This window comes from Triplophysa rosa, linkage group LG2 (assembly GCF_024868665.1).
Source record: "Triplophysa rosa linkage group LG2, Trosa_1v2, whole genome shotgun sequence".
NCBI classification, from domain to species: Eukaryota; Metazoa; Chordata; class Actinopteri; order Cypriniformes; family Nemacheilidae; genus Triplophysa; species Triplophysa rosa.
Genome location: NC_079891.1, coordinates 30,917,557 through 30,929,804, shown reverse-complemented (window position 1 = coordinate 30,929,804; position 12,248 = coordinate 30,917,557). Strand labels below are relative to the sequence as shown.

The 12,248-nt window shown below is 39.3% G+C and overlaps 1 protein-coding gene across 1 annotated transcript in view; it reads right to left on the bottom strand.

Annotated features, from left to right (window-relative positions):
• Positions 1 to 787: 787 nt before the first annotated feature.
• Positions 788 to 12,248, bottom strand: part of LOC130563959 (kremen protein 1-like) — a 32,136-nt gene continuing 20,675 nt past the window's right edge. The window contains exons 2-3 of the mRNA XM_057349797.1: positions 9,777 to 9,939; positions 788 to 911 (exon numbers count right to left, since the gene is read on the bottom strand). Coding sequence (XP_057205780.1) covers positions 788 to 911; positions 9,777 to 9,939 — 287 coding nt within the window. The remainder of the gene's footprint in view (positions 912 to 9,776; positions 9,940 to 12,248) is intronic.

Below are 12,248 nucleotides of genomic sequence, written 5' to 3'. Positions count from 1 at the left end.
TGTTATGTTATGTTAAGGCCCAGCCTGTGACACTGTGTATGGGATGTGATGAGTGATAAGTGAGATGAAACTAAACAACCTATCAGTTTACGCACACACATTCTCTCTCTTTCTCTGCCAGTACAGTAGAAAACACGCTTAGTGGGATTATACAAATATGATTGACAGGAAAATGAGTTTGCACTCGTATACACATGCACACACACATGCCCTCAAGCCAAGCGCAGAAAAACATATTCATTAATACGAAAGAAAGAAAGAAAGAAAGAAAGAAAGAAAGAAAGAAAGAAAGAAAGAAAGAAAGAAAGAAAGAAAGAAAGAAAGAAAGAAAGAAAGAAAGAAAGAAAGAAAGAAAGAAAGAAAGAAAGAAAGAAAGAAAGAAAGAAAGAAGTGACATTAGCCCTAGAAAAAATTTACTTTTCATGGACAGTAAATGGGCCTGGGAGAGAATCACCTGCCGGATGCATAAGAGGATCTTTGAAATGATACTGAATGAAAGTTAACTCGCATGAATAACCATCTATTCACTTTCTTTGAGGTGCATGCATACCGGTTCACACACTCACAAACACTTGTGTATGTTCTCTGGGTGGAGAATACAAAACCATCAAGTGATGACAGACATCACAAAAGCATCTCGGCATGCCAGGACACTGCGATCTCTGGTGGAGCAATTACAGTCATTTTCCATTCCAAGACAGCTCAGAATTATGCCATTTTGCATTTTACATCTATAATGAACTTAATGGGAACATGTCTAGTTCCTTCTTTAATTTGTGCGTTTCATTCATTCGGTTTTATTTTTACTGAAACACTCACTCTGACAGCTGGGAATATCGCAGTATTTCCAGTAGATTCCATCCTCGAGATCTGCGACGTAACACCAGGGCCGAACATCTCCATCTGGGTTCCTGCGGAAGACAGAGAGAGAAAGAGAGTTAAAACCAGATTCAGGCATAGCTGTCACACTAGAAAAAGTCTTGTCAGTCAGGAAGAAACCCCCCCTACAGCGGGAACCTATGTGCTTTATCGAGTCTCCTCTCCCCCAGCCCTGTCTCTCCAAGCATGTCCACCTCCAGGCTGGCGTCTACGAGGAATGGCTTTTGTTTCCTTCCAGACAGTGACCTGCGGAGTTCTCAGTCTTTGTCTGCTACCCCTTTAAGCGCTCTGGTGTGTACTTTAAAACTTCCCCTAAACCCCAAGAAGCCTCCAAACATGGTAAGGCTTGGCAACCGCGCCGCAAGACGAGACCGTGATTGGACGATTTCTTTACCATCATAACTCAACGGGTTCCCGCGTCGTCAGAGATGGCGATAATTGCGAGGAAAGCTATTCTTCTTGTCTTTGAGGAGTTACAATGCAACATCTCGAGCTCGGCCCTCAGGCGACAGCTATCTGATTTCAGCCATTGTGAGGAGGAATCAAAAGGGCGTGCTACGGTCTTTTCTTCCCCTATCAAAAACACTTTCTAGCTTCTCTTCACAACAGGAAAGTGTATTGAGTGAAGCGTCTTTTCATGTGCTGCTTTTTGTGTCCGGGGAAACTTAACCTCGGGTTGGAGTCGGATAAACGTGGTCCATTTTTTCTCTACTTTCTTTTTTGAAAGTGAGATGTGTCCTGATAGCCAACCTGGTTTTTAGAGCAAAAGGGTGTATTTTGAACATTGTGAACTGCACCGAAGGGATAAATCGGATAAAGCTGCACACGATCTGGCGGTTGTCTGCGATTTTTTTGCACAGCTTATCAGTACGGTTAAACGCTGCTGCGTCTGAAAGCTAGAGGGTGCTCTCGTGCAGAAACTCCAAATAAACTCCAGTTCGCCGTTCTTTAAGCCTCCTCGGGTGTTTTCATGACAATGAAGTAAATTTAAAATGATAATGTTTGACGGGTGTTGCTTTTTCAAACGGGCGTTATAAGCGACTCAAACTCGCACTGCTTTTAGATCGAGCAGCAATTCCTACAGATCACAGAGCCGTGCTTTACTAACAAATTGCGCACGAAACATAACCGCAGACTTTGCGCTATCATAACCGCTCGATGTACACAATATTTAGTAGGGCTGTGTATTGGCAAGTGCCTCCCGATACGATACATATCACGATAGAGGGGTCACGATACAATATATTGCTATGTATTTCGATACGATACACATTTGAGATATATTGCAATACTTTAAATAGAAAATGTAAAAAGTAGAGCTAGAAATACAACATGCTGTGCACCACCGGGGTTTTCTGGCTTCCACTAACTTTTGGCTGTATGCACTGTATATGACATGATTTAAAAAAAAATTATCGATAGTAGAGGTATCACTATCAATACACTATTGAAAAAAAATATTGCGATAGTTACATGTATCGATATTTTTGCACAGCCCTAATATTTAGTGTTAACCGCGATTTATTGTGCAGCCCTGTGCACAGATGTTAAATAATAGATTCTTCAGGTAAGACACCTGTTCGGACTTCAAGTCTTCAGGGCAATTGAGGTTCAATAGAAAAGACAGGATTATACCTTATAAAAGGACCCTGCGCACAGCACACAAAGCACCTCCTCTCTCGTTCATGTGTGCACATAAACACAATTCAACATCGTGCCAAGTTCCTATATGACTTCATTTGATCCAGGCTGCCTCTGGGGTCGTGCAGCGATCACTTTAATTCATCTTGCTGTTTAAAACCTCTAATCACTGCCCTCCTTCCCCCAAGGGTGAGAGAAAAGTACCGCCATGCAGAAGACCGAGGTGCACTCCCAGACCAGATATAATAGGTGGCTTTGATCACCAAAGCACAGCCCAGTTCGCCCTCGGGGTCTCCTTGAGATGTCGGACGTGTGCGTGCATATATGCATGTGCGTGTTTTTTATGATGATAAGTGTGTGTATGTCCAGATAAGCCTGCGGGGTCGAGTCCCTCCAGAGAGGGAGTAAAGAATCCCAGCACCTTTCATGTGTTACCACAACGACGGCGACATCATCTGTCCCGGCTGGGTAATGGGATGGGGAATTACCCCTGCCTTCGAGAAGAGGGGGTTATGATACTCAAAGGGTTTACAACTGCCCGTAAATAAGAAAAGATCTGTTTTGTCTGACGACTTTGACAATGTAAATTGCCAGATCATGTTTATGCTTGTTTATGATGTCTACTTGTTTCACTTTTGTGTATTTATTGTCAATTTTATTGTTACTTAACAATGCAAATGTCTGCTTAATGACTCAATATACTGTGTATATTGTGTACCTTTTGTGTATAGGGTTTATAATGTTTTCCTTTGTCTCAAACATTTCTCATCAATTTCTTCCGAGACCATAGCTTTATGTTCAACACAAATCTATTTTTTGCATTTTATTCCTTGTATATTTACGCATTTGACAGATGTTTTTATACAGTGAATTCGAGCTATATGTTATTTAGTCAGTGTGTGTATTCCCTGGGGATCGAAACACAAAGCTCTACCAGTTGTGCTACAGAAAAACTCTCCAAAAAAAGTTTATCATTAAATGAAACATAGTTCACCCCAAAATGAAAATTCTGTCATCATTTACTCACCCTTTTGACATTTCAAACCTGTATGACTTTCTTTATTCAGCAAAACACAAAAGAAGATATTTTGAAAATTCTTGGTGAAAGAAATCCGTTGGTCCCCATTGACTTGCATTGGTTTTGTCTCCGTACAATAGAGGTCAATGGGGACTAACAGTTTTCTTTTACCAAGATTTTTCAAAATACCTTCTTTTGTGTTTTGCAGAATAAAGAAAGTCATACAGGTTTGGGTGATTAAATGATGACAGAATTTTCATTTTGGGGTGAACTAGCCCTTTAAGTCTCCTTCGCTCCTAAGACCAACTTCTGAGCAAAAACATGTTCTTCTGGGTGGATGAGATAAGCAAATCTGTGTTGACCACAAAGATCATTGTCACACTAGATCTGTGAATAAATGAATGTGTAAGAACATGCTGAGCAGTTATGGTTTATTGCAACATCAACAGTACACATTTTGCGCTCTCTCACTTTTTCTTTTACGCTTTTTCTCTCTCTAATTTGTTTCAGCATTATTGGCCATCTGAACAGAGAGAGAACCAGCTGTTCTTGTCTGGACTGCTTTCAAAAGCTTTTCTTTAATAACCGCTTTCCATGCACCACAATCACAACATTTATGATAAACTTAAAAAATTCTGGCACGGAGCACTGATTTTTTTTAACAACCAAAGCCTGCAAAATCTATAGTAGGGAAAAGCTGAAAATAACTTTTTTCCTCAACATCAAATCCCTGCCACACTTTGAGCCCGCTGCAGAGAACGAGTATCCAAAACAAACACGAGCTAGGAACATTGCCTAATAGACTCTTTGCTTGGTCAACACGGCAAACATACACAATTAAGACCCAAGAATAATACCAAATATGAAGCTGCTCAAGAGGTACAAGCGATTTCAAATACTTTTCGCTGGTGAATAGAGCTACAAAGTTTCTATGAAATCATTTGAAATTCGGCTGTCGCGGTCTATTGTGACTCTATCACATACAAACACACTGGCGGTGTTACGAGCAGATACAAGCACAACATCACCTCAATGAACTCGCGTCTGAAAGCTGCTAATGACACATTTGATTTCACAGCCAAGCAAACAGTGTAAACAATAACAAATAGAATCAGACCAAACGCCCAAACGGTTGTCTGCACCCATGTGAAGTCTTGACAGATTGAAAATGTAGTCAACATAAAACATTAAAGGCTCCCTGAGAGAGACAACAAAAAATCAACATGACAACATGAAATGACTTTAATAAGAGAATTTACTTGAACGTGAAAGTGATGTGAACTGACCTTTAGTTTTGGGGTTTTGCTGGTAAATAAATAAAAGTGCATTTTTAAACCAGTATATAAAAAGACATGCATAAGATATAATATGTACAAAGTAAATAAGGGTTTAAGACGATTAACAACGATTGTAAGTGATTTTTCAGAGGGTTGGTCTGGCTGTAAGATCTAAAATCGACATGTGGGTGGCTTCAAGTCTCAAGAGAAATCAATGGTGCTGCTGACCTTACTCTTTGATTCTCTGATACTCATAGCTGCTTTATTATTTACAATTAATAAGACGTTTCCTTTAAGCCCAATCTCTCAATGTTTTCATAGCTGTTTTACAGCGTACAATAAATAAGAAATGTGAGGGCTGTTAGGACTTGGCACCGCCATCTCTCTCTCTCAACATGCCAAGTTTGCAGTTTCTCCTTTCAAGTCAAATGGCGTGTGGACAAGCCAACAAAGAGATGCAAACACACTTTATGACATCATTAAAGAACACACGCACTTTCAGATTTCCAAAATCATTCCTCTCGTACACATAATTGGGAAAATAAAGCAACCACTACACAAATAATAACTGTCATGTTTCTTTAAAAACACACACCTGTCTCCTTTTTACCCGCCTCATTCCAATCCTAAAAAAATAAAGCCTTTTGATCGGGGATGAAGCAATGCCTTATAATAAATGGATGGACAAACAAATGAACAAACAGACAGACAGACAGACATACAGACGACATGTAAGATCTATAAAAAATGAGAGTACAGACAGACAGATATAAATAGATAGCATATCAGATTGAGAAGCAATTAATCCTTTATGAGTATAGACAGACAGACTGACAGACAGACACACACACACACACACACACACACATAAATAGATAGCATATGAGAATTATAATTCTCCCTTTCAATCTGATCCCTTTCAAGATGGCCGCATCCTCGTGCAAGTCTCACGTGTTAAGAGAAGCACAGACAGCAGCTCTTTATAATTACACCGGCCGGCGATTCTAAACCAAAATTGACAATACATATCTCGATTATGCCGCCAAAGAAGGCACTGTCATCCATAGAAGGCGATGATATTAAGAAGTCGCTGGAGTTCATGACAGAGGAGATTTCTGCAGTTAAAATGCAACAAAAGCACATCCTGGACCTGGTGGAGGAGGTGAAGGCACTAAGGATCCAGAACACTGAGAAAGACCGGCGTCTGGTGTTTCTGGAGAAAAGAGTAACGGAGTTGGAGCAGTACACCAGGATTAATGACGTGATTATCACTGGGCTCCGCATCAAACCCCGGTCATACGCTCGAGCGACAATGCGGGTGAGCCAGGTGAACAGGAGCTACTTACACCTCTATCAGCTTTGCTCAGCAGTCCAGTTGTGGGATCACCGGCGTGGAGTCTTTGCATGTTGTGGCCGTATTCCATACTTTTATGTAAATTGTGCGGTTTTACTTTGTTGTCACCTATTCTTCTCGACCTGTGTGGGCATGCTGTGGGTATGCTGGGGGAAGTGTGGGCATACTGGGGGAAGTGTGGGCTGGATTTGGGCATGCTCTGGGTACACAGGGGGATGTGTGTGGGCATGTGGGGGAAGTGTGGGCTGGGTGTGGGCGTGCTGTGAGAACACTGGGAGAAGTGTGGGCACACTGGGAGAAGTGTGGGCATACTGGGAGAAGTGTGGGTACACTGGGGGAAGTGTGGGCATACTGGGGGAAGTGTGGGATGGGTGTGGGCATGCTGGGGAAGTGTAGGCATGCTGTGGGTACACTGGGGGGGCGTGTGGTTATGCTGTGGGTACACTGGGGGAAGTGTGGGCTGTGTGTGGGCATGTGGAGGAAGTGTGGGCTGGGTGTGGTGGGTACGCTGGGCAAAGTGTGGGCTTGGCCCCGGTGGTGCTGCTTGCAGCTCTTGTTTTGTTTTGTTTTGTTATTGATTTGTTTATTAGGTAATTTTTTTTACATGTTCAAAATAAATGTTTTTTCATTCATTCATTCATTCATTTCATTCATAATAAATTAATACTTGATGACTACAGACATACAGACACAGATATAAATTTAAGATCTAGAGCATAAGAAATTCATCCTTACAGACATTGAGAGTACGAACAGACAGACAGACAGACAGGCAGACAGATAGATAGACAGCATGTAAGATTTATTTAATCCTTTACGAGTATAAACAGGCAGGCAGACAGACAAACAGATGGACAGATGACATTTAAGATCTATAAGAAATTCATCCTTATAGAAATTAAGAGTACTAACACACAGACAGACAGACAGACACACACACACATAAATATACAGTAAATAGATAGCATATGAGAATTATAATAAATTAATACTTCATGACTACAGACATACAGACAGACAGATACACATTTAAGATCTAGAGTATAAGAAATTCATCCTCATAGAAATTGAGAGTACGAACAGACAGACAGATAGACAGCATGTAAGATTTATTTAATCCTTTACGAGTATAAACGGGCAGGCAGAAAGACAAACAGATGGACAGACGACATTTAAGATCTATAAGAAATTCATCCTTATAGAAATTAAGAGTATGAACAGACAGACAGACAAGACAGATAGATAGACAGACGACATAGATGACAGACAGACAGACAGACAGACAGACAGATAGATACTGTATAGATAGATAGATAGACAGACAGACAGACAGACAGGCAGACAGACAGACAAGACAGATAGATAGACAGACGACATAGATAGATTACAGACAGACAGACAGACAGACAGACAGCTAGCTAGCTAGCTAGCTAGCTAGCTGATAGATAGATAGATAGATAGATAGATAGATAGATAGATAGATAGATAGATAGATAGATAGATAGATAGATAGATAGATAGATAGATAGATAGACGGGCGACTTGTAGATTCATAAGCAATTCATCTTTTAAGAGTATAGACAGACAGACAGATGGGATGTAAGAGTTTTTTTAGAGTACACAGATAGATGTTAATGCTGATTTGCCAGTCTTGCTGGATGTTCTGGAGCCAAATTCTGGAGTCTGTTTTGACACAGCAAGACATTCCTACACACCCAGCAGACATAACACCTCACAACCGTGTGCCTAAAATCAACATTGGTGTTCCTGACGACGAGCTCTCCCTCTTTACCTAATCTCTGTCTGCCGCTCTGAGTCTGGCTTTCACTTTCCATATCATCCAGTCTGCTGGACCTGGACACACACGTACTCTCACAGTCCCCTTCCCACAGAAGAACACTAAAGTCATCCGTAGCAGCTACACAAGCTTGTTGCATTAAAAGTGGATGGCAAGTAAATGAAAACATAAAGCGTGTATTTTGCACTAGATTCCAACAATATTATTCCATTGGTTTGACCAATGACATTATGATTATGTCGTGGTGGTCATGTGCATTTAAAAGGCATCTTTCATCTCTTTCATTGTGCTGTGATTATGTATTTGAGTCTGAGAAGTGACATAACAGCTGAAACGACTACAGTATGAGAAACTCTAAACAGGCTACACAGTGTAATACAGCCAAAGAAAGAGCCATTTTTCTCAAACAGACAAACATGGTAAACATTGAGAGGCTGGGATGTTACGACACATATGTGAATGAACCAAACACTTCTGCATATTGTAATCTAACTGTGATTAAACATCGGTTAGATGACCAACTTGTTTATTACTGAACCAGGCCTGTGACGCTAATGTTTTGTTTGGTTCTACATGAGTCATAGCCATTGAATCATCTAGAAATCCACTAGGGCTATGGATTTTATATAGCAAACTCACTATTTGAAGAGTCTGTCTCTCTTGCTGAATGGAGTAGGAGACGGTCAGTCATCCACACTGTCGCTCTACTATGTATTTTGGTACCGAGGGATTTGTGGCGACTTTGCAAAAGTCAACTTTTCAAGCCCTCCTGAGTCTACATAATAGCGGGAAAGAAAAAATAAACTGCAGTGCTACTTTACGAGAAATGTTTTGAGCGCAAATGCATCTCTCTAACAACGCGCTTCAAAAATGAATTCAGATGTAAAACTTGATGATATAATCGAATAGTGAGAGAAGCAATGACACATGTGTAATGTTAAATGATTTATGGCGTAGAGACAACACCCTTAAAGTTATAAATGTGTCATTAAAATTCTTACATTTTTACATTACATCTTTTAAGACACCCCTTCATGGGCCTTTTCTTTCTGGACATTTAAAGGGGCGGCACGCCCTTAATCATTTTGGTTCAAACAATCTTAAAGGGACAGTTCACCCAAAAATGAAAATCCTGTCTCTCAAATTGCTCCGAATCTGTATACATGTCTTTGTTCTGATGAACACAGAGAAAGATATTTGGAAGAATGCTTGTAACCAAGCAGTTCTTGGCCACCATTGACTACCATAGTAGGAAAAAATCCTTTATAAATTTCTTTGTTCCGTTTACCACCAAAGAAGATTTTTTGAAGAATGTAGGAAACTAAACAGTTCTGGGGCACCATTGACTACCACAGTAGTTTTCTTCCCTACTATGAAGGTAAACAGTGCCCCAGAACTGTTTCTCAAATATGTTTCTCTGCGTTTATCAGAACAGAGAAATGTAGGCTATACAGAAAATGATGACGGAATTTTTCTTTTGGGGTGAACTGCCCTTTTAATATGCTCAAAAAGCACAAAACAGTGTTATATTTTTTTTCATGGTACCATAATTCAGCTGTGTTTACCATATAATGAAAAGAATAATTGTTCACTTCATAATATTTATTATTCATTTTTTAGATCTAGCCATAGAAATGGGCAGACACTGAAAAGCATGACCGCTACAGGAGGGAGGGTTGTGTCCAAACTGTTTAAAAAAGAGAGACAGAATGCACAAACTATTTAAAGTTTTAAAACAAAACTATGCATAAAAAATTAATTGAACAAAAAACGATTGGGGTCTACAAAACATAACAATGATTTCCTTACCTGCAGAAGTTGTGTGGCCCAAGACCTCCTTCTCCGTTGGGATATTTGTTGGTATTGTAGGGATGTTGGTAAGTCTCGTTCCAGAAGAGACAAGGTCTCCCTCCTTGCAGACTGGTCTGGTTCTGTTGACCTCTGTAGTCCTCTCCATTTGCCGTATAACACTCTGAAAGACACAAGAGAAAATATTCTTAGAATCAAACTCTTCACCACTGAAGGGGAATATGCGGGCAGTACTATTGAAATCTCCACAATCTCTGCAAGCATGGTTATGGTTTAGACGTGACTTTTCAGAATTATGAAGGATCTGCAAGCCTCATAACTTAATTCCATAACTGCAAAAGTCAGAAATGAGAACTGTTTCTAGTGAAATATAAACCCTCTTTTCAAAGATGGTAACCATCTAGAAGATAAAAGAACTTTACTTGACCAAAAAAAAGAAAAAGAAAAACATAGAACATATGCACAATCAAAATAAATAAAAGGATAACTATTGCATCAAAGAGTATCTGTTGGTATTTCTATGCCAGACTTCAAGCGTTTCATTTGGACGGACTTCTGGTTTGAATGAGGAATCTGGTGTGTTGTGAGAGGTGGGATTTAGACACTGGTTTCATATGTGGGGTCTCTCGATTGTATTCTAGATATGATGGTCCTTCCTTCGATGTAAGTCTCAGATTTAAAGTCACTTGAATGAAATGTTTCTCTTGATCTTGCAAACTTCTCTTGATCTGAAAGTGGATACTTAACTGTTCGGGTTTTGCAGACAAAACCATGAGAGCAAACATATTAGTTTCTTTCACTACAAAAGTCCAATTTTATCGAATATTTTTAAATGGATGACTGATTACATAAAGAAAAAGAGGCCAATAAGCCAGCTTAGATATTTAATAACAGGTTTTGATGTATTTTGTTCACAATATAATTCCCAAAGTTTGACGGAAAAATGTGGAAAAATTGATAAAGTGCCTCTAAACTTTTAAACAACAGACTTTTCAACACTTTGGCAGATTCTGTGATGATTAAGATTATTTCCCAGATAAAATTACCCCAATGTGCATCAAGCCCTTTCTTCGGGGAATGAACAGACTGTGACACAGCAAGTAAAAAAAACCATAAAACCACACCATGTCCCTAAACAAATTTGCTGTAATTTGGCAATTATCAAATGCAATTAACATTCCTTCACTTCAAATAAATCCTCACTGATACTCTTTTTGATTTATGTGAGGATTTTGCCCACATAAAAGAGCAAATGCATTTTAGTGGATGGCTCTGAAAAAGACACATCTAAAAAGCGGGCTCAGGTATGAAAAATAGGCAACAACAACAGGACATTTGCACTTTGCTCACACAACCAAAACAGTTGTCTCCGATCAGAATACACAAGCCTAAAAACCACAGAATACTTGGAAAGTGTCCAAACAACACCGTGGAAGTCCTGCTTGCTAGAACCAAGAAGGAAAGTAAACCAGGCCTTATAAAATCGTGAAATCACAGGCTTTTCTTTTTTGGTATCATGTAGGTTTTAATTAGACTCACACAGGTGGCAGGACTCAAAACCGGCCCCTGCTGTCACATGAACTCTGCTGGGTTTGTGGAATTATGAAGACCTTGTTTTTTTTCAGAATATTAATTATTCATGTTAATACAATTATTAATATTACAAATAAAAGTATTATTAAAATACAATTAAAAATAACATTATTAATATTAATTAGGGTTGCATCATGTTTGCATAGTCTGTGTGATTAAAAAGGAATTCACCCAAAAATAAACATTCTGTCATGAACTTGTCACTGTATGTCTGCATGTATTTCTCTCCTCGGTAAAGCACAAAAGGTGAATTTAAAACTAATTTGAGACTTTGTATTTTGTAGTCTATATGAAATTTCTGTTTTAGACCATCCTATACAGTCAGTAAAATGTAATTGCTTTAGAAGACATAATTTATAAGGATCGATTTAAATACTCTAATAGTAAAAGTATATACAGTATATATATTTTTTCAAATTTGGAGTTTGCCCAAACCCGTTTTATTTTAATTATATATAACAGAATGGCCAGTTTATCCTAAAAAAATCTACATTTTGTGCAGCGTAAAGGAGAGACAGCCACATCGGTTTAGCACAACATGACGGTGAGTAAATGATAAACCATTACTTTAATACTTCATCATTTCAAAACGGTACTAAGGGTTCCTCCTGAAAAATCCACTTACAGTGACACATTTAGATTGTGGATTGACTTTCATAAAGGATGCCAATAAGTAATGCGTGACTGGATGATGCTGTTATCCGTTAGGGGTCGTTCGATAGTGTCTGTCGCCGTGCTGAGCCCAGGGACTTTACGGCACATTGGTGAGTCACACATCTCCCAAAGCAATCATGATTTCTCCTTTTCTAATTTTGAGCCAAGTTAATGCCAGCCAAACCATGCATTACTAATGGTACAGATGCCCTTCATACCCACTAT